Consider the following 19,634-nt stretch of genomic DNA (forward strand, 5'->3'; position numbering starts at 1 on the left):
AGAGGCCGGCAGCAAAGGGCCCTTGTGGGGGAGGCTGGGAGGAGGACTGCTAGCCTCCACTCCTCCGTGTGCAGGGGCTGCCACGCCGTCCTCAGCTCCCCTTTATCCCAAGTGCTCTGATCTCCTGGGGTAGAGCACAGACCATTGCAGTGATGAGCCCCAGGCAGGGGCACAGAGCCCACTGACCATGACGTCTTTTTCTGTCAGGTGATTAACTTCCCTGTTCAGGAATTTTCTTAGATTGGGAATTAAACCAGGCCGTGGCAGAATGTAAAAGGTCAGTCATGGGATGACACTAAGCAGATTCTGGTCATGAGCGGAAGGGCAAGCAGGTGGAACATGTCCAGTGACAGGGGTTATGAAGATCATCTTCCGTCCCCCTTGGATATGCTGCTGTGAAAACCACCCTCCCCCTCCTCTTGGCCCAGAAAGTTCCAGAGCCATCCAGGCCATGCAGACAGGACTTGACAGTGTCCAGAGAGAGGCCAAGCTTGCTCACTCTGTGCTTCACCAAGCCCAGTCCAGGTAGCCTTGCTCAAGAAGCCTCCTGGGGCTGTCCACATGGCCGGGAAGAGGCAGGTGTATGCTGGGAGAGAGGAGGACAGGCTGTTCAGTGCGACAGCTTGTGTGGCAGGGCAGCGGCTGACTGTGCACCCTCATGATGCTGACCTTCACCCAGCTGCCCCCAGACCAGGATCTGCCCACTCCGCATTCAGTGGTAGACATCTTCCAGGCTCACACAGGCCGGAGACCTTTCAGTCCACTGTGAGAAGGCCACCAAGTGGCATCACAGCAGCCAGACCCTGTGCGTATTTTGAGGGCAGTCTTCTCCCCAAGTGTCTGTCCAGTGCTTAAGCTCAAGGTGCTGGTGGGGCTTTGTTCCGAGCCCCCTTTCCCCCCAGCTTCTTGACCCAGCAAACAATGGAGCACCCACGTTCCTAAGAATATACTCCTCCAGGGTGGTCAGGGAAGGGGGTTGCCTGCACTGGGGAGCCGGGGCAGCAGCCCAGCAGGGTGACCCATTGACATTCCCTGGGCTTTCTCAGCCTGCTGCTGTCGCTGTAAGAAGATGCCACTGTGAGACCAGCAAGGTGCTGCGGATCCTGACTCCTTTTGTGTCCTTGACTGATTGGCTCGTTGCCTGCGTCTGGGAGAAGTCAGTCTTGGTTCAGGCCTGAGCGTTCGGTGCTTCTCGGCCGGCTATGTCCGGTTGCCCTTCTAAAATTTTCCCTGAAGTCTAATTCACAGCAGTGTAAAAAAATGCCTGTCTCCCCGCAGGCTGGATCCGGGGTGGGAGGGGATTTTTCACAGTAGAAACGAGATTCCTGCTTTTGCTTGGCTTGAACACCATTGGCTCTCAGGACCGAAGAGCCATTTTCCTACAGTTATTTGCAGGTTTGTTAGTTAGTTTGTTTGTTTTTTCTTTCCCAAGTGCCAAGTGCCATGACCTTTCCTCTTTGTCCTTTGAATTGTTGGATTTTTTGATTATTTGTTTCCTTTCTAAAGGCTTCAAAAGCAGTTTTAGGCTCCAGCAAAACGAACAGGAAGGTACTAAGATTCTCCTGTACCTATTGGAGGTTTTTAAATCTTTTGCAAACTCCTCAATTTAGCTATTTGCCTTTGTGTTCTAAATATTTCTCTTCTTGTTTCCTTGGTTATTTGCTGATGTTTCTTTCCACTTGTGACTAGTTGGTCAGCTAACGGGAGTGTGGGCTGCCATGGACCCAGTCCCGCCTGCCCCTCAGGCTCACTGTCTTCGTTCTGTTTTTTTAGTCTGTGTTTTGAAATAGTTATCTTCTTAACACAGTGTGCAGTTGTATCAAGACACGAATTAAAATTTATTCCTAGCTGAGAATGTAGCCCGGCGGCGGAGTGTGCACTTGGTGTGCACAGGCCCTGGGCTGCAGCTAAGTAAATTGGTTAAGAAGTACATATTATTTTCTTCCTACCTCCGTTGTTCTGCTGTGCTCAGTTGAACACATACTACCTTCCTATATGCATTTCTATTAACTTTTACTTATGTTTTGGGGTCACACCAGGCCACTTAAGTCACCAGGGCCCTATTTTCTACAGATTAGAAGAACTCTCTTCGTTGTTTCGCTTTCATTATATTTTGAATTGTGTTTTGCTTTCTTGATATAGTTTCTGCCTAGTTTCCCAAAAGAAATTAAGAACCAGTTTGCTGGGGAGTGGGGAGGGCAGAGGCTTCTGAGCTGGCTGAGGGTGAGTGGACTAAAGTTTTTAAATATATTTCTTTCTCTGACCCATCAGCACAACTTAAAAAAAAAAAAAAAAAAAAGTCATTGGCTCAACAACAGGGTTTAAAAAAATGTCTTCAGCTTTAATTAAAAACTTCAGATTTCTTAAAAAAAAAAAAAAAAAAAAAGAAAAAAAAAAAAAAAAAGAATGAGTTGCCAAACTCTCTGTGAAAGGTCCCTGAGGTTTTAATGGAGATGGCCAGTCATTGGGCAGCCAGTTTGGGAAGCTCCACACTTTGGAGAGTCCTTTCCCTGGAAGCAGAGGGAGCCCCCGCTTGAAGAGTTGGCTGGCCTAGATTGATAGGCTGTGTTCACCCCACACTCCTGAGACGGATGTCTCTGCGATGGAGCTTACTGAGCCCTCCAGATGCCGACCAGCATCCCTAACCCGCCAGTAGCAGGGTCGAGTGGCCTTGGAAACAAGTTGGACAGCAGAGCGGAGAGCGAGGTTCTGCGAAGCCTTCTGGAAAGGAAGGCACAGGCTGCTCCTAGAACCTGTGTCGCCGCCGCAGGGAGAGGGCCAGGACTGAGCAGAGGCGCTGGGGGTCCGGGGGTTGGCACGGGAAGCGGGTCCTTGGGAGTGCTCGCTGCGTCTGGGTCGTTGGCTTGCAGGCAAGGCGCAGCGGCTCCCACGGTGCAGTTTGCGTTAAGTTTTAAGAATGTGAAGTTTGCCGGGCATGGTGGTGCACGCCATGATCCCAGCCCCTTGGGAGGCTCAGGAGGGAGGGTCATAGGCTGAAGCCAGCCTAGCAACTCAGCCAGCCCTAAGCACTAAGGTGCTGTCTTAGTATTTAGAGACCCTGTCTCTAAATAAAAATATTTTTAAAAGGACTGGGGATGTGGCTCTGTGGTCAAGCGCCCCTGGGTTCAATCCAGGAAAAAAAAAAGAATGTGAAGCCTGCTCTGGGCCCCGTGGCCCCAGCCCTGGGCCTCTAACCCTGTCGTCAGAGTTCCAGCCTCTCACCACTCCTCTGTTAAAGTCACTGTCCTCAGATACTGCCTCTCAGCAACTGGTGACACCGCGGTGGGCCAAGCATGTGTTCCAAGCGGGACCCCAGCGTGGGTCCTCCTGGCTCCATCACGCTCCCTCCCAGGCCTCCGTCCTTCCGGGAAGCTACCCAGCATTCATCGTGGGCAATTCCTTAACAAGGTTCCCGGATGAGCGTCACATCTGCCTGATGGAACAGCCTTGGAGTCAGGGGCGGGGAGTGACTTGGGTGTGACAGTGACTTATTCCCCAGGCATTTGAAGGAATCGATCACTTCAGACCTGCTAATTCGAAGTTTTCTTCTCCCACTTGTTTCTCTGCTGTTTGTTTTGACTGTTTCTCATTTTAATGTTTGTCTTTCATCTATGTTCATTTAGCCTGTAGCCTTCAGATTTCTCGGCTTACTAAAACAGTGGTGCATTGTCTTCCTTTAACTACTCAGTATCCTCTGTGCAAGTTTCTGCCTCTGTTTCTGTCTTATGGGGTTTCCTTCTGTTTTCCTTTTTTCTTTGTTTAGATGCCACCTCATTCATCAGAAGGAAATGAGGAGACCCACTCTGTCATTAACCTAATATGCACATTTTAGAGTCTTTAGAGAATAGGCTGGGATTTCCATAGCCATGTCTTTTTAAATGTTCCATTTTCACTTTTATCATTTGATCCTCCCTCTTTTTTCTTTTTTAAGAAAATATTTCCTTCTTTCCTAAGATTTAAGCGATGCTGTGTTTATTTTTCTTCCTCACGTCCTAGAATACATAACAAGGGATTTAAAGCTGCGATGCTTCTCCAAGGACCTAACCATGTTCTGTGGATTGTGACGTGTCAGCTGTTTTTCTGTTTCTCTGAACCGTCTCCCTTTTGACTTTCTTCTTGGGGTCATTTGTTCCCTTGTGCACCTACACTTCAGTTCTCACAGGTTCAGTCTGAATCTGTTCTGTTGACCAAGGGAGAGGATGCAGCACCAATGGTTTCGGCTTCCGTGTTTATGTGGACTATCCTTTATGACCTAGTGTGATCTTTTGTGAACACAAGGAATGCTCAAAATGAAAGCCATTCTCTGTTCTATTTAATTCCCACCAAAACAGCCATTACTTCTAATCGTGTGATTCAGCTTCTCTCTGTGTCGGAGGTCTTTGCCGTATTTGATAATGGAGCGCTAGAGTCTTCACTTCTAACCGTGTTTCATCACTGATTTTCCTACCGGGCACTTCCATACATGTTTTGCCCTAATTTATAGCATTAGACTCAGTGGAGATTGAAATGCTGGCACGTCCCTGCTTGACGGTGGCTGACTCTTTTTCGTGGTCCTGAATATTCGTTTTCATTATCTCCCTTGCACACGGCTTTTTGCTGGCTTTTTTCTTTTTTGTCTGTGGAGCCTTTGAAGAGTGAAAATCACATTGTTTCTGTCCTTTTCATTGTATCTTCAGCCACTCCATTTTCTGTCTTCTTGATTTTTTTCTCCTGCCCTGACTCTTTTCTGCCTGTTGTTGAGATGGCGAGGCGGTCTCTCTTCTAAAGGAGATTGAAAAGGCGCAGACCGCTTCACTCGCCAGCTGCAGGGCAGCCGAGCAGGTGTTCTGGGGCCTTATTTGTCTCTCTCTTGACACAGTGGACACTGGCCCCTCTGTGAGGGAACGGGGCCTCTGGGCTTGGGGCTCCTTCCGCCCCTCTCCTCACCTGGTGCATTGCAGGTTCTGGAAACTGCTTCCTCCTCTGCTCTCCGTCCAGCCTGGTCTTCTGTTGTGCACTGTGTGTCCCGGCCACCATTTGCACCCTTTCGCCAGCAACCACCTGGCTCCGAAGGGCCTTTTGTTTACCCGTCTTCACGTGGTGGTTAGCGCAGGCACATCGTCACTGGTCATTTTAACACCGTCTTTCCCTTTTACGTGTCTTTTAAATTCCAGCCACTATTTGAAGCAGGTCCTGGAAATAAGCCGTATGAGTGATACATTCACAGAACTCAGATTTCGTGGGCGCTTTCTGCTGCCCTTGTACGTGAGTGACAGCTCAGCGGATAGTAAGCCTACAAGGAGCAGCCTTGTTCTCTGGAGCCCCTGGAGCTGGCACTCCATTGTCTCTGGGTTTTGTTTTGCTTTTTGAGAAGGTGTCTCGTGTGGCTGCCCAGGTTCATCTTGGACTCAGAGGCTCATGTGATCTTGCTGCTTCAGCGTCCAGGCAGCTGCGACTGCAGGTGCACACCACCACGCCACAATGACTCTAGGATTTTGTATTTTTATATAGAAAGACAAATCTTTTAAAGATGCGACCTCCTTTCCTTTCTGACACGCTTGCCAGCAGTGTGGTTTGCTGTTTGCAATGTTCATGTGAATTCATTGCTATGGTGGCTTCATTGAACTCAGGGGTCCTTAGCATGCACATAGTTCCTGGCTCTGGTCCTCAGTGGGTCCACATGTTCTTACCAGGCCTCCAGCCCAGGACTCTGCCTCTGGTCCCTTCAGCACCCACCTCCCCACCTGGGTCCTGGGACCTGGGAAATGACTGTGTACCTTGTTTGATCCGTCATCTCCCACACTGTACCCGGATGGAACATCCTCTCCCTGGATAATCTGATTTTACCCCTGGCCTTTTATTCTTTCTAAAGCACTTCCTGCTTAGGATGTTGCAATGGGTATTGACACTAATCATACTGTGGTGAATTAAATTTCCTTTACTCCAAGACTAATGCACATATTAACCTCTTTCCCACCATCTCCCGCATCCCAGGGTGGGGTGTGGGTACATGGGAGAAGGTGGGAGGCGCAGGGGCAGCTGAGAATGGAAGCTCGTGCAGGGATCTTCGTGAGAAGGAAGGTTGCAGAGGCTGGGAGCCAGGACAGGCCTGCGAGGAGGGAGCGCTGCACCAGGCTCCTCCCTGGGAGCCAGAGAGGACAGTGAGCAGCAGCCTAGAAACAGGCCCTCAGCCAGGGCACAGGAGAGCTAGACCAGAAACAGGGACCCAAAAGGGACAACAGCAGGACGGGACACGGAGCCCAGCAACTGCATGGGGGGTGCCTGCTCCCGGGCCACCAGGGAGTGCTGCTGAGGGCTGGCTCTGATCCTGCAGGTCCCACCACACTGATGGCCAGGTTTCCTCATCCACTGGGCCTACCGTGGCCCAGGCCTGTGTCCAGGAGGCCTTTGAAGGATGGAGAAGCCCCTGGGGATGGCTAGAAGCTTCCTCCTTGCTAGGGTGATGGGCTCCGTCACATTCAGAGTCTGAACCCATGGCTGCTTGTTCTTAGGAGGTGAGAGAAGGTGCTGCCAGTCCTGGGGACAGGGGTGGCCTGTCCTGCTCCTGTGTGACTGTGGTTCACCTTTGACACGTTAGCTGAGGTCACCTTGGTACCTGGGGGCTTCAGAACTCAGTAGCTACTTGCTGGGGACTTGGCAGACAGAGGCCAATGGTGCTGGCCACCCAGGACCCAGCAGAACAGGACTGTCTGCTCTCTGAATACCCCGGCAAAACCCCTCATCCTCCTCGGGTCTGCCCACAGCAGCTGGGGACGGGCCCCTCCACCATGACCAGGGTCAAGCCTGCCCTGCCTGTTGGTGTGGACTCCGGCCTGGGGTGAGGACAGCACAGGGAACCATCAGGGCACAGAGAAGCCACAGTTACTGTCCCTCCCCTTGTGGCTTTAGCCTGGAGTCGCTTTCTGCCTCTCCCAGCGCCTGTGACCCCCCAGCATGGCCTCCGCCAAGAGCAGCGACAGTGGCACCAGTGGGTTCCTGCCCCCAGGTTTCCTCAGGCCTTTGGCAGCTCCTGGCCACGCCCTGTCCCCAGGTGGGGTGGTCCAGCTCCCTGACTGGACTGCTGTCCTAGCACAGGGCCACAGTGGACGGCCCTTTGTGTGCCCCTCATGTCCTCGTGGCACCTGCTCATTTCTGGCACTTCTGTCTCAGGGCCACTCCCAGCCCCTTTGGCAGCTCACTCAGAGCCAGGCCCTGTGCTGAGTCCCATACGTCCACGGTCTCTGCCTCTACTGAGGGGGAACCGGAGGCTGAGCGTTGGCTGCCCTGTTGGCTTCCGGCCAGAGACAGAGGCCACTGGAGTCAGCTGCAAGACCAGCAGTGCAAGCTATGCTGCAGGGTGACCTCAGGATCCCATCAGGCCGTGGCTGTGAGAGAGACCACGGCCCCTTTGAAGTGAGGACACTAAGGCTGGCCCTGAGTTCCACGGCGTCAGGTGTTCCTGGTGTACAATGTTCCATGGCCTTCCCTTCCCCCAACACTCGGTGTTGTCCCTGAGCCCCAAACAAGGTTGGGTTGGAGCAGGAGGGGCAGGGGTGGCACTGGGGCACCTGGATGGGGCAGTGAGTTGATGAGACCTATGGTGGGGCCAACCTGTGCAGGGGACCCAACTAGGAGAGAGCAGAAACCCTGTGGAGATCCCTGGGAGTCCATCAGCCCCAGGGAGGCAAGGAGAGCAGGGAGCCAGGCTCTGGGAGACCAGCTTGACGCTGGGCCCGAGGGTGACAGGAAGGAAAAACCCCTTCCAGCCGCCAGTGTTGCTTCACAGGGACAATGTCCCCAGGGTGATGGTGTCCAAATATAGCATCCCGGCTGTCTGGCCTAATCCTGGGACTTGTACACATGTCACAGTCCTGCGTCCAGAAGTGAGGGAGCCTGTGGGCCCAGGCGGGCCTGAGTACAGTTGCAGCCCACCACCCAGCCCTACAGCTGGGCTCAGGTGACTTTCAGCCCCTAGACCTGGTATCCCCATGAGGTCCCAGGAGATCTCTTGGGGTTTACCAAGGGCACAGAGGTCACATGTGCCTGGTCAACAGTGGACACAGCTTGGTGATCAGCCACCAAGTCCTGTGTTCTCAGACCACGATCACTGGGCGCAGAGCAGCCCCCTCTTGGGCCTGGATGCTGGGCCAGCACAGGACAGTCTGTGACTTTGCTCGGATGCCCATTGAATTTTAAAACCATGCTCCATCCTGCAGCCCCAGGAGCTGGCTCCTGCCTGGGCCTGTTCTCAGAGGTGGCATTGTGCCCGCCTCCCAGGGCGGCCTCTCCGCAGGGAGCCTGCCTTGGCAGCTCTGGAGTGGGGTCTGTGCCAGAGCCAGCTGCACGTGGAGCCAGGGATGGATTTAGAAACCTCCTGCTTCCTCCCATGGGGGCAGAGGCACCCAGATGCCTACCTGGCTTGGAACTGTCAGAGCAGAAGTGGTGGAGGGAGGTGACAGAAGCCAGACCTGGGGCCAGGGGAGGGAGGACAAGGTGCCAGGATATCCCCTCAGTGGGAGGAGATGCTCTGGAACCAAGGGAAGTGGTGGCCTGCCTGGAGGGGGGCAGAGGCCTGGGCAGTCCTGCTTGGCAGTGCCCCTCTGCGTCTTCCCAGGTCACTCTGCAGGCTCCCTTGTGGGTAAGGGGGTAAGTGCACCACGGTAGCAGGGCCATCGTGAGGGGCCTGCTGGTGTCAGCAGGTCTCAGTATCTCCTGCCCTTCGGGAGGTAACGTGTGGTCCTCAGAGGATAAGCCACAAAGGGGCAGGAGGAGTTCCGCCCCATACTGAGTGGGCTCCGTACATGACATGCCCTTGCTTATCATAGGAAATCTGTCAGTCTGGGGTGGCCGAGACCAGGCCTGTCCTGTCTCCGGAGCCCAGCATATGTTCACTGGTTCATCTGGACCTACCCTCCCTCCTGGGTCCTGGGCGTCTACCCTGTTCCACACTCTGCCACCAGGAAGCCCTGAGAAGCCCCTGGCTGCTCCTTTCACCCCTTCTGCTGTCCCCCCACACCAAGGGGGGTCTCTCTGTGCTGGCTGGCCTGGCTGAGGAAGCCTGGGGCCCTGTCGCGGGCTTGCCACCCCTGGTGGTAAGCAGGTGTTTGGGCCAGGCCTTCACGGAGCCAGGCTGGGTCAGGGTGGCAGCAGAGCCCGACACTGTCCGCCTGGCAATGTTGTAATAGCCAAGAGATGAGAAAAAACTGTGTCCCCTGCACCAGCAGCAATCACCTAGGTGGCGGGCCATCACCTCGGGGAAGTGGCTGGGCGGCTCCCTCTCGGTCCTGAGGTTGTCTTCCCAGGTGGACCCAAGGTGACTAGCTGGCTGAGGCAGAGGCCGGCATCCCCCTTCATCTCCCTGGCCAAGCCTCACATCCCAGAGAAGGAGCACCTGTCCCCGTTCCATGTGGCTATCATGCAGCTGGCCAGGAGGGGTCCCGCTGCCAAGCTGAGCGCTCTGCCTCTGATGTCCCCTCCTTCTGCCCAAAAGTGTGCCTCCTTCTGGGAACCAAGAAGCAGGGTTGTGTGGGGCTGGTGGGGGATTCTGTCAGAGTTCTGAGCGCGCAGGCTGAGGGATGCACTTCTGAGGGATGTGGGGGCCTGCCCCTCCCTCACAGGTCCTGTGTCCAGGCAGAAACCCCACCTGTCCCCAGGACTCCTCCATCCAGCATCACCACCGCTCGCTCCCCAGGTTTGGGGAGCAAAGGCCTGACTGGCGCCCTCTGGTGGGCACTGGAGTCTTGGCACATGCTCTCTCATCCTCACCAGCCCTACTGTGTCCTGGCCAGCACCTGGGTGTCCCAGCAGGGACCACAGAGGCTGCCCTGCCCTGGCTTCCCAAAGGGCATCACATGGAGGAAGCCAAAAGCAGCTGCGTTCATGTGAAAAGGGACAGGGTGGGCCACTGAGAGGGCCCAGAGGACTGGGCCAGGGGAGTATCCCCATGTCTGAGCAGAGTCAGGCCCTAAGAACGAGGCGAAGAAGCTGTGTGCCCCTGGCCCCAGGCTGGCTCTGCCCACTGGAGCCTGCAGAGTGGCAGGCAGGAAGTTCTAGAGGAAAGGGAGCCATGGATGCCCCCACCCAGCCCCGCCACCGCCCTGCTGTTGGCTCAGGAGGTACCGGAGGGGGACACCATGGTGCCCTGGGAAGGAGACATGGAGCAGGGCATGCTGACTAGGTCCTCAGGCACAGACATAAAAGGCAACTGTGAGGAGCAGGGGCAGCCTGGGGGTTCGCCATGTGTCCAGGGGTGAGGTCAGCTCTGGGGGAAATCTTGAGGTCCAGGCCCTTCATGAGCACTGGGCTCCTGGGGACCCATGGTCTTTCCTATGCTGTGAGCACAGGGTACCCCTATGGGTGGCATTTCCTAAGCTTGCTGGACCCCAGATCCCCGTTCCTGGGATCACAGAGCCAGGTTGGGAGAGCTGAAGAGCAGAAGGTATGAGGGAGGCCATAGCCAGAGGCCCTGCCAGAGGGGGAGGGATGGCAGGAATGAGGTCCTGGAGTCTCTGGTCCAGTGTCTGCATCCATCCTCCCAAGAGCAGTACTCTGGCCATTTCACACAGCTTCCCCACCTCGGTGCCTCTGCTGTCTACTGGCCTCCCCACCGCCCTGCCTCTGCTGTCTGCTGGCCTCCCCACCTCTGTGCCTCTGCTGTCTGCTAGCCTCCCCACCGCCCTGCCTCTGCTGTCTGCTGGCCTCCCCACTGCCCTGCCTCTGCTGTCTGCTAGCACGCCCTGAGCTGGTGCAAGTGTCATGGACGAACTGTCACCGCCCCCGCAGTGAAGAACCTGGGCCTTTCCATCTGTCTTCCTCCAGCTGCCTTCAACCCAAACAAGGTTTCTGTGTCTTGTTTTGTTTGTCCTTTTCTCTTGCTCCCCTCCCAGCCAGGGTAGTAAGGTGCCTCCGTGCCTGCTGCCATTCCTCAGCACTGCCGTGTGGAGCGGTGCTCCGCTGTGCTCCCCGGGAAGAGGACTTTGCCGAGGTGTCCCAGTCCTTGTGGCGCGATGTACAAAGCCTGTCTCCGCCTGGTTGGTGGACTGCCCGGGCACCCATGTGGGCACAGATGCAGAGGGTTCCTAACACCCTGGTGCCTCTGGATGTCTCTCTGAGAGTCGGATGTAGGGAGGGTTTGCTTCTGCAGGGTCCGTCTTTCCCCACTCCCTCTGCGAGCCCCCGCTGCTCAGTGTGACTCCCAGGAGGACACAGCTTGCCCAGCACATGCTTTCCAGGCTGATGGTGGTGTGCTGAAACCAAGTGTCGTAAGCGACAGTTCACTGGACTTTCTCTTACATCTCTGAGCATCAGGCAGAAGAAAAGTTGCAGGTTCCTTCCTCCTGCAAGGCAGGAAGCCAGCCTCCCAGAGAAACAGCCATGTGGGCTTCGTCACCCAAGTGGAGGTGGCCCCGTGCAGGCACGCTGGCCCTGGTGCAGTCTTCCATGCCCAGCACGTGCAGCTGGTGACAATGTGGCTTCCACAAGTGGGGAAGTGGCCTGGTAAACGGCCAGCGGCTCCCCGTTTCCTAAAGGTCCTGCTGTGACTATTTTTGGAGTCTTGGGTGGGAGCCCTGACAGCAAAGACAGAAACCACCAGGGAGAGCAGACCACCTGGAAACGCAGCAAGCCTATTCTTAACGAAACGCCACTCAAATGCTGGTGACAAGTGCAGGCTGGCGGTTGGTCTGCGATTCTCACCACCGTGAGGAGGGAGCCCCTCGGGTGAGCAAGGTCGTGGGTTCTATTAAATCAGAAATTGACACTGAATGTTATCAGATGGCTTCTGAGCAGTATTGAATGGTGGGCTGGTGTTTTCCCTCTGATGTACTGAAGCGTGGTTTTCCAGTGACAGGTTTGGGGCGTTCCTGAAACGAGCCATTCTTTAGAATGTTCCCTGTGGCCAGATACAATGAGCTGAGGCTGAGGGGACTTGGGTGTCTATTTATAAGTGGAAGCAAAGGCCATCTGCTCTGTGTGTGCATGTGGCACGCCTGTGGCACGCCTGCCTACGAGGCTTAGGGTCAGGCTGTTAACCTCTGTGAGTGACCTGGGAAGCTTGGCGTCTTTCTCTGTGATCGTAAGAATGTGAGGCAAATGTCTGGGTCCAGCATCTTTGGTAAAAGTGATTCTTGAATAACCTTTCTCATTTTTCTTCTCGGAGTTTCTACTTTTTAGGTCAATATCTGATACTTGTACTTTCCCGATTCACTGAGGGCTTTCCAGTTTTCACCTTGCCCTCTCTCCATGTCAATCTCTTAGGTTCATTAAATCTCCTGCATGTGGTTGGACACTGGTGTTTTCTTTGCTTTTTTTTCTAGACTAGGCTCCAGAAACTTATTTGATTGTAGACATTTTTCTAAAGAATCAGTCTTAGAATTTGTTTACACATCTTATTGTTTTTAATGTGTCAATGCTTATTCATTTTTAATATTTATTAATGTACTTAAATTATTTGCTCCATTGAAAGGTTTATTGTTGTTTTGTTGTTGTTATTTTTGAATTGAACCCAGGGGCACTGTACCACGGAGCCACATTCCCTGCCCTTTTAATTTTTAAATTTGAGACAGGGCCTCACTGAGTTGCTTAAGGCCTCACTATGTTGCTGAGGCTGGCTTTGAACTTGTGCTCCTCCTGCCTCAGCCTCCCACGCTGCTGAGATGACAGGTGTGCCACCATGCCGAGCTCTATTTCTTTTTTAATTCATCCTTTTCTTGCTAATTTTTTAGTTTTTAACATTGTCATCAAAGAATATTGACTTGTGTCTTCTGCTGTGGGAAGGGATCGGGGACTTTTGAAGAGTGCTGATTCTCTGCGGAACACAACCTTCCCCACTGTACTAACTGGGCTCATTCACTATGTTCTGTATTCATTTTATGTGACTTTTGACCTTGGCCTTGGGTATGGTCAGGCACCTCACAGAGTCCAGACTGCGCTGTGGACTCTCAGCCGTCGGCTGCTGCACATTAGAGCTCTCATGAGGCCTTTCTCAGGGTGACTGTCCCTGTGTGCCGCTTTGCTTTCCGCACTGGCTCGTGCCATCTGCTGGGAAGACGACGGCGGTCCCTGCTCCTGCTCGCTCTGCCAGGCCTGCCAGCAGGTGCTTCTGGCCTTGGTTTCACCATGCCTCTGAGGTGGCTGCTAGGAAAGCTCCATGGGGTTCCTGCCTCCCACTCTCCCTCCCTGAGGTGCTATCTGTCTAGTTGCCGAGACCAGCAGTGAGTGAGTGAGTGAGCTGAGGTCAGGCACCGAGCAGGACAACCCACTTTACAGAGGGAGCCAAAGCGATGGAACTTCAGGAAAACCTTTTTGAGGAGAGTCACGTGGGAGGGATGAGCAGAGCTGGCCTGGTGAAGACAAGGTCGAGAGTCCCCAGGCAGGATCCGGGCCCGCCCTGCAGTGGAGTGTGGCAGTGAGAGGAGCCGCTGCGGTGGAGACGGCCTTTCCACCCAGCAGGGGCGGCAGGGTGCCCTGCAGCAGGGGAGCACTGCAGGGTGGGCCGAAGAAGGTGGCAAGCCAGGAGCAGGCTGAGCCCGCCGCGAGTGAGCACGAGATGTCAGCCTCCCCTCTCAGTGCAGATGAAGTGGGCTGTGGGTTAAATAGCCACAGCCCAGCAGCAGGGCAGGGGGCCCTGGGGAAAGCACTGCCAAGATCATTGGGATGGACAGGGCTTCTGGGCCTGGGTCTGCAGTGGCCAAGGCTCCAGCTGGGGGGGGGTCACTGACAGTGGATGTCACAGCCCAGGACAAAGAGGGAAGGAACCCGCAGCAGCAGGGGCCTAGGGAGAAGGCTTGGAGCTAGCAGGGAGCTGGGCAGCAGGAGGAGGAGGGACCAGGGGAAGGAGGAGGCGAGGCGCCCAGGGAGTGACACCGTCTGGTGGCCCTGACAGCTGGGGTGCCCTGCAGGGCTGCTCCCTGTCCTGCAGCATCCTGCCAAGGGCACTTCTCAGTGGCAGGAGGTCATTGAGACCTCGGGGACCTCCGGTAAGCAGGACAGGAGGGGGCCACCTCCCGTGTGAGGGGCTGCCCACGTGCCACCCCTGCCTCCTGCTGTCACAGAAATGAAGCACGTGGCTTCACAGGCAGTGGCCTCATTGCTCCTTCTTCCACAAATAAGCTCTTTTATAGAATCATAAAAATAATCTGTGCTCATTAGCGATTAAGGAAATGCAGATCAAAACTACACTGAGATTTAATCTCACACCAATCAGAATGGCAGCCATCAAGAATACCCATCAGTAATAACCAGGTGCAGCGGCCCACAGCTGAAATTCCAGTGGCTTGGGCGGTTGAGGCAGGAGGGCCTCGAGTTCAAAGCCAGCCTCAGCAAAAGTGAGGTGCTAAGCTACTCAATGAGACCCTGTCTCCAAATAAAACACAAAATAGGGCTGTGGCTGTGGCTCAGTGTTCCAGTGCCCGTGAGTTCAATCGCCAGTACCATCCTCCTGTCCCCCGGCAAAAAAAAAAAAAGACAAGGCATGAACCACCCTGTAACCCAGCTATACCCCTCCTCAGTATTTACTCTAAAGAATTAAAGTCATCATACTACAGTGATACATGCACACCCATGTCTATAGCAACACAATTAACCACAGCCAAACTAGGAACCAGCCTAGGTGTCCATCAACAGATCAATGGATAAAGAAAACCTGGTATATATACACCGTGGAATTTTACTCAACCATAAAGAAAAATGAAATCATGGCATTTGCCTGAAGATGGATGGAACTAGAGACCATCATGTTAAGCAAAATAAGTCAAACTCATATGTTTTATCTCATATGCAAAAGCTACAGAGGAAAAAAGAAAAGAAAGGTGGGGTGGATCTCCTAAAAATCAAAGGGAGAACAGTAGAGAAAAGGGACCAAGGGGCGAGAGGGCGAGGAAGAGGGGAAGTGCTGGGAGTGACATTGGCCAAAGGCAGGGTCACGTTGTGTGCATGTGTGAATATGAAATAGTGAATCCCATCCACATGTACAGCTGTAATTCACCAATAAAAATGAAAAATAATGTCTGCTTACTGCAGAAAGCTTGGCTAGGAGAACAACAGTCCTGCACATCACTGTCACCCTGGGGTGCGAGATACACCCAAGGGCAGGTCCCTTCTCCCACAGGGCCATCGTGTGCTTGTGTAATTGGGTCTAATTAGCTGCTGCTTTTGTTCAGCATCATAACGTAAATATTTGCCCACATGTGAAATTTCTTCCTAAATATGGTCTTAGTAGCTGCATAATAGAGCCTCCGACTGATTTGGCCACTTCCTTGTTTGCAGTTTTGCATATGCACCTTCAGAGAACACCTTCTTCCATTACTTGTGTCTACATTTCAAATTTTTCTCTCATGATAATTCCCAGGAACGGAGTCACTGGGTCAAAAAGTACCCATGATATGGACGTTAATGCATCTGGCCCCGTTGCTGGTCCGAGCAAATGCCACTTCCTTCCCCCAGGGGCTGCCTCGAGCACCACACCTCTCATTTTCGGGAGGAGCACCATGCAGATGTTTGCTTTTTAACTTTTTTCTTATTAACAGAGCTAAATATTTTTTTCAGATGGTTCTTAGCCATTTGTGTTTCCAGAAGGGAGATCCAGCCGCGCCCCACGGGCCTCCCTGTTTCTCAGTTCCTCCCCCCGCCATCCAAACCCCTGAGTTAGCTGGCATTCTGACAGGCTCCTCAGCCAGCCCCCACCAGGTCACCTGCAGGGGATCCCAGGCTGCGAACCGCCCAGGCCTGTTTCTTAATGTAAGCAGACCAAGGTGTGAACAGGTGAGATGAGGTCCCAGAGTCACTCAGGATGAGAGGTGCAGCTGGGATTTGAACCCAGGCTGTGGGCAGCAGGGCCCAGGCCCACACACTCTGCACTAGGGCCAGTGGGAGATCATGGGGCACAACTGCAGCCTTGGGTTTCTCCAGAGCAGATGGCTCACCTGTGGGCATCATGGGTACCCGTCTTGTCAACAAGTCCTCAGCCATAAATCAAGGCTCTGGAGACTTGGCTTGGGATCTGAAGATTTGGGAAACTCCCACCATAGAATTCAGGAACATTCCAAGCTGGATTTGCTTAGTGGCCCAGAATAACAATCCTAGCCAAAAAAGGATAATTATTCAGTTACATGAGAACTGAAAATTTAGAGAGTTAAAGCCAGAGTATTTCTCATGACTATTTTGGGTCTTCAGTCGGCACTGTGTTCTTTTGAGCGGAATGCCCGCCCTCCAGGAGGAATTCTTTCATCTCATCCTTACTGACAGAGCTCACAACAGTTACTGAAAGTCTCAGCTGTCGCTTTTGTATAAATAAACAGGATGAAGTGGGCAGCCACCCGCACATTGGAGATATTTTTAGCTGTGGGTGACTTCACTCAAGAGCAACCCATGGAGGAGAAGGTGCCTGGTGCCAGAACAGCCTGCCACGCTCAGCCTCAGCATGGCTCCCTGTGCAGCCTGTGGCTGGGCGGCTTCCTGAGTCAGGGCTGCTTCCTGTTCAGGTAGCCATCCCAGAGCTGCCACCTCCTTCCGAAGACGTCTCAGCTCCACTCCTCAGGCCACAGAGCGGAGAGTGTTCTCAGTCCCGTCACCAGAAACTGCCTGTGGGTTTGGTGGATCCCAGGTGGGGGTAGAGGACAGTCCTTCAAACCAGCGTGTGCCCCGTGCGGCCCTGCAGCAGGCCCACACCCAGCTCCCAGCAGTAGCCCCTGCCCAGCATGAGCTTGTATGCTCAGGCCTTGGGCCTACACCGAGCCATTGCTTCCTCAGGAGACCCAGCCTGTCACAACTTCTGTGGCTTCTCCCACTTCTGTTTTCTACTTGACGCATGAGTCCGTGCTCGCTTGGAAAGACCACGCACCCCAGTGCCAGCAAGCAGTGGGGATGGGGCTCATACACCCCGCTGGCTGCCTAGTCCCTCCCTCCACATGGTGCTCGTGGGCTGAGGGAGGCCCTGTGCACCAGGGGTGCCATAGGAGGCAGTGGGGCTGAGAAAGGCCCAGCAGTTCAGAGGCTGTCTGACGGGCTAGTAGAGGGGCCCCACTTTCCCCACACAGCCTCTTAAAGCTCTCAGGGGTCTCCTCACATCAGCTTTATGGCCGTGCCCCATTCACACACTTTGTAGGTTCAAAATCAGAAAAAGTGACTTGTACTTATCTTCCATGTTTGCCATTTCCAGAGCCCTTCACTTCTTTGGATGAACCCAGAACTCTTCCTGGTACGTTCTTTTGACTGAGTTCTGAGTTTTCTTTAACATTCCTGGCAATGAACTCTCTCAGTTTCTTTTCTTCTGAAAACCTCCTATTTGGAAGGTATTTTTGCTGGGTATAGAATTCTGGGCTGCCCTCACCCCCAACTCTTTAATGATGTCATCTGGCTTTCCTGTTATCTCACCAAATATTTCTTGTGCTCCGTCCGTTCTGTCTCCTCCCTCTGGGACTGAACTGCAGTTAGAGTTGGCATCATATATGGTGAAGTCAGGTTACCAAAGTTTGTGGATGCTCTGCTGTGGTTTCCACCCCTTTTTATCTGTGTTTCCATTTGGGTAATTTGCAACCCATCTTCAATTTCACTGACTCCTTCTGCTGATGAACCCACAAAGGAATTATCTCTGACATCATGCTTTCTGTTTCTAGCAATTTCCTTTTACTTGTCTTAGAGTTTCCATGTCTGCTAAAATTTCCCACCCATTCATGTATACTGTCTACCTTTTCTGTTAGACCCTTTAGCATAGTAATCATCTTAAATTCCTTTCGGAGATTAGTCTCTTGTCATCACTATAATGAAACACCTGAGGCAGGTTACTCATGAAGAAAAGAGGTTTATTTAGCTCATATTTTGGAGGCTGAAAGTCCAAACAGCATGGTGTGGGCTCTGATAAGGGCCTTATGGAAAGTGGCAACCACAGGAGCACATGCAGGTGCTGGGATCCCGTCCCCAGACAGGAAGCTAAAGGCTGGACTGGGCGGAGCAGGCTTCTGTGGCCACCACCTGGTGAGAACCACCTCACTCAATCTGAGGACAGCCCTCCACGTCCTTCGAACCTCCTGCCAGGCTCCACCTCCCAAAGGTCCACACTTTCTCCAACATCAACACACTGGGGACCAGGTCAGTGGCCCTTAGGGGAAAATTGTATCCAAACCACAGCATTGTCTGACACTTTACCGTGGGTCACCTCCAAGCCTGGTTCTATTGATTGTTTTTCCCTTGATAACATGTGGATTGTTCTTTGCTGAACAAAATACTGAGTAATCTTCAGTTGAATGCTGAGCACTCGTGTGGAACAGAAGAGACGGGTAGGTAGCACTGGAACCTGGAGATGGGCACGTCTCTTCTGGCAGACCAGTAGTGTGGGTTTTGAGTCCATTTCCCCTGGAGCCATGCTGGGTTTGGGATTTTGTTGCTGTTGTTACCTTCAGTGCCCACGGGCCTCAAACCCCTGTAGGTACTCCAGATCCTGGCAGAAAGAGACCAGCTCAGTTGTCCACTGTCACTGCAGCATGTGGGGTGAGCAGCTCAGCAGGGACCGTAGCAGGTGATGATGTCAGGATGTGAATGAGCCCTGGCATATCACAGAGCCCAGGGGCTTAGTTCCCATCTCATGGCCCCAGGCCCCAGCGGGCAGCTGGGCTCCTCTGGTGGTGTGCCCAGCAGTCTGCTGATGCAGGACATTTCCAAGTACCCACTGGAGCTGTCCAGGACCCTCACCTCCTAAAGCCAGGGCCACTGCCAGGTCCACTGATGGCCTCCTTTTGCCTCCACAGGAGCTATGGGGAGCTCACTGACTGCACCAGGAACGTGGCCGAGAAGCTGGGCTGCTTCTGGCCCAACACGGAGGTGGACAGGTTCTTCGTCACAGTCCACCGGCACTACTTCAGCATCTGTGCCCTCTCGGGCAGGGCCGTGCAGGACCCGTCCAGCAGCATCCTCTGCCCCTTCATCGTGGTCCCCATCATGGTGACCCTGCTGGTGACGGCACTGGTGGTCTGGAGGAGCAAGCACACAGAGGGCATCGTGTAGGCGGCCTGGGCTGCCTGCCAAGCGTGGGGAGGTTGGGAGGGACGCAGCCTGCGGCTAACTGCCACGCAGCCCTAGATCCCCTAGCCAAGAGCGCTCAGAGGACTTGAGAGAAGTCCTGCTCGGCATTCACCTCCAGCCCCTAGGGAGCGGGGATGAGACTGACTTGTCTCTGGGAAGCGCCCCACGTGGGTCCCGGCATGCTCGTAGCCACCACCATGTCCCAGCCTGCAGCAGGCTGCCCGCCACCTAGATGTGTTTGCAGACATGTGTAGCTTCTGATTAAAAGGATGTTCTGAACTGGGGAGGTGTCCTTATTTCTTGGCAGAAGTGACCTCTCCCTGGGATGAGAAGGTGGGAGAAACACAAGTCGCTCCCTGCAGATGCCTTCTTCTCTGACAGGTGGGATCTCCAGGGCCTCCCACAGTGAGGTGCCAGTGACACTCCAGTGGTGGGGACAGTGCCATGTGTACATTGAAGATGCCCCCCTGCCACACGGCCCCTGCTTTTAGCATTTGGAAATAATAAATCCAACAATAAGAGCCGCACTAGGGTCAGCGTGCTCCAGGACCGCGCTGAGCCCGTGTTCAGGAGCTGCTCAGAGCCACCCGGGGCAAGGCCTGTCTCATCCCCACTTCACAGAAGAGGAAAAGAGTTGACGT

At 53.8% G+C, this 19,634-nt stretch overlaps 1 protein-coding gene across 1 annotated transcript in view; it reads left to right on the plus strand.

The window, feature by feature from the left end:
• The window catches only part of RAMP1 (receptor activity modifying protein 1), a 42,522-nt gene extending 23,250 nt beyond the window's left edge, over window positions 1–19,272 (plus strand). The window contains exon 3 of the mRNA XM_079130319.1: window positions 18,720–19,272. Coding sequence (XP_078986445.1) covers window positions 18,720–18,975 — 256 coding nt within the window. The 3' untranslated portion in view covers window positions 18,976–19,272. The remainder of the gene's footprint in view (window positions 1–18,719) is intronic.
• The last annotated feature ends 362 nt before the right edge of the window (window positions 19,273–19,634 follow it).

The sequence above is a fragment of the Sciurus vulgaris genome (assembly GCF_902686455.1).
Source record: "Sciurus vulgaris genome assembly, chromosome: 3".
Taxonomy (NCBI): domain Eukaryota; kingdom Metazoa; phylum Chordata; class Mammalia; order Rodentia; family Sciuridae; genus Sciurus; species Sciurus vulgaris.